The sequence below is a fragment of the Oncorhynchus masou genome, chromosome 5, assembly GCF_036934945.1.
Source record: "Oncorhynchus masou masou isolate Uvic2021 chromosome 5, UVic_Omas_1.1, whole genome shotgun sequence".
NCBI lineage: Eukaryota > Metazoa > Chordata > Actinopteri > Salmoniformes > Salmonidae > Oncorhynchus > Oncorhynchus masou.
This window is the reverse complement of record NC_088216.1, coordinates 4,265,590-4,268,271: the sequence shown is the minus strand read 5'-3', so window position 1 is coordinate 4,268,271 and position 2,682 is coordinate 4,265,590. Positions and strand designations below refer to the sequence as shown.

At 49.0% G+C, this 2,682-nt stretch overlaps 1 protein-coding gene across 1 annotated transcript in view; it reads right to left on the bottom strand.

Moving 5' to 3' along the window:
• Positions 1 to 2,682, bottom strand: part of LOC135525690 (adhesion G protein-coupled receptor E5-like) — a 45,885-nt gene that overhangs the window by 16,418 nt on the left and 26,785 nt on the right. The window contains exon 6 of the mRNA XM_064953478.1: positions 1,043 to 1,271. Coding sequence (XP_064809550.1) covers positions 1,043 to 1,271 — 229 coding nt within the window. The remainder of the gene's footprint in view (positions 1 to 1,042; positions 1,272 to 2,682) is intronic.

Sequence of the window (2,682 nt, the reverse complement as noted above, 5' to 3'; positions counted from 1 at the left end):
TAACGCTGATCTGGACATACCAAGACGACTCAACGCTGATACAGACATACCCAAGACGACTCAACGCTGATACAGACATAGCCAAGACGACTCAAAGCTGATCCAGACATACCCAAGACGACTCAACGCTGATAAAGACATACCCAAGACGACTCAGAGCTGATACAGACATACCCAAGACGATTCAACGCTGATACAGACATACCCAAGACGATTCAACGCTGATCCAGACATACCCAAGACGACTCAACGCTGATCCAGACATACCCAAGACGATTCAACGCTGATCCAGACACACCCAAGACGACTCAACGCTGATAGAGACATACCCAAGACGACTCAAAGCTGATCCAGACATACCCAAGAAGACTCAACGCTGATACAGACATACCCAAGACGACTCAACGCTGATCCAGACATACCCAAGACGACTCAACGCTGATCCAGACATACCCAAGACGACTCAAAGCTGAGCCAGACATACCCAACACGACTCAACGCATGGTGAACATGCACCCCAATACGATTCGCTGATACAGACATACCCAAAGGCGATAAGCTGACCCAGACATAGCCAGATGACTCAAAGCTGATACAGACATACCCAGAGCGACTCGCGCTGATACAGACATGCCCAAGAGCGACTCAAAGCTGATCCAGAACCTTATGTAAGTGGTAAAGCTGATCCAGACATACCCAAGACAACTCAACTGAGCCAGACATACCCAACCGCGACTCAGCGTACAGACCCAGACATACCCAGAACGATTCAGCGCTGATACAGACATACCCAAAGGCGACTCACGCTGATACAGACATAGCCAAGGCAGACTCAAAAGCTGATCCAGACACACCCAAGACGACTCAGCGCTGAGCCAGACATATCCAAGACGACTCAGAGCTGAAACAGACCTACCAAGACGACTCAAAGATGTAATTGTCGCCAAAAGGTGCTTCTACAAAGTATTGACATTGTGGGGCATTATGTGATAAACAAAATGTTATTTGATTTTGATAGGACACACACCACTCCCTCTTTTACCCTCTCAGGGCGCTGGGCAGAGTCTTTCCCTTCTCTGATTGGCTGTAGCAGTTCCCTTGGGGTTCTGGCACCTCCCCTTTCTCCCTCAGCATGGCGACGGCTGCCGTGGCGATGATGCCACTCCGTCTCTAAGGCGGCTCTCCAGGGATACTCCATCTCGTTGTAGGACACAGAGATCATCCCCAGGGGATAGATGTCTGGGGTGAAGTCGGGGTTCCTATTGGTCAGGCTTGGTGATCAGATGTAGCCCGGCCAGTCAGACCCAGAGACCTGGCCTCTTCCAATATATACCTGCAGGGGGATCAGATTGTTTAGAATAATATACCGGAGAAGGGAAGATGAAAGTGAGACATCCCTCCCCCTCATTTTGTAAAGGTTTCAATGGAAATCCAATGAACTAAGTAGACCAGAACCAGATGCTACATCACTGTGTCTAAAGAGCCTTCTCTCCATTTTAAGTGAACAACGGTAAATGGCCTGACTGAGCTATCTTCATGAATCCATTATGTTTATGAACTAATATATTGACGGTCAGGATCCTCAAGTAAAGGTGAACCAGGATCAACACAGTTAAATGGTGAACCAGCCTCTAGTACCTAGCCTCTTCCTAGTAGCAGTATAACAGCCTCTAGTACCTAGCCTCCTCCTAAGTAGCAGTATAACAGCCTCTAGTACCTAGCCTCTTCTAGTAGCAGTATAACAGCCTCTAGTACCTAGCCTCTTCCTAGTAGCAGTATAACACCTCTAGTACCTAGCCTCTTCCTAGTAGCAGTATAACAGCCTCTAGTACCTAGCCTCTTCTTAGCAGCAGTATAACAGCCTCTAGTACCTAGCCTCTTCCTAGTAGCAGTATAACAGCCTCTAGTACCTAGCCTCTTCCTAGTAGCAGTATAACAGCCTCTAGTACCGCCTCTTCCAGCAGCAGTATAACAGCCTAGTACCTGGCCTCTTCCCTGGAGCAGTACAGCAGTATAACAGCCTCTAGTACCTAGCCTCTTCCTTGGGCAGTACAGCAGTATAACAGCCTCTAGTACCTAGCCTCCTCCTAGTAGCAGTATAACAGCCTCTAGTACCTAGCCTCCTCCAGTACAGCAGTATAACAGCCTCTAGTACCTGGCCTCTTCCTAGTAGCAGTACAGCAGTATAACAGCCTCTAGTACCTAGCCTCCTCCTAGCAGCAGTATAACAGCCTCTAGTACCTAGCCTCCTCCTAGCAGCAGTATAACAGCCTCTAGTACCTGGCCTCCTCCTAGCAGCAGTATAACAGCCTCTAGTACCTGGCCTCCTCCTTGGAGCAGTACAGCAGTATAACAGCCTCTAGTACCTAGCCTCCTCCTTGGAGCAGTACAGCAGTATAACAGCCTCTAGTACCTAGCCTCCTCCTTGGAGCAGCAGCAGTATAACAGCCTCTAGTACCTGGCCTCCTCCTTAGCAGCAGTACAGCAGTATAACAGCCTCTAGTACCTAGCCTCCTCCTAGCAGCAGTATAACAGCCTCTAGTACCTAGCCTCCTCCTAGTAGCAGTATAACAGCCTCTAGTACCTAGCCTCCTCCTAGCAGCAGTACAGCAGTATTACAGCCTCTAGTACCTAGCCTCTTCCTAGTAGCAGTATAACAGCCTCTAGTACCTGGCCTCCTCC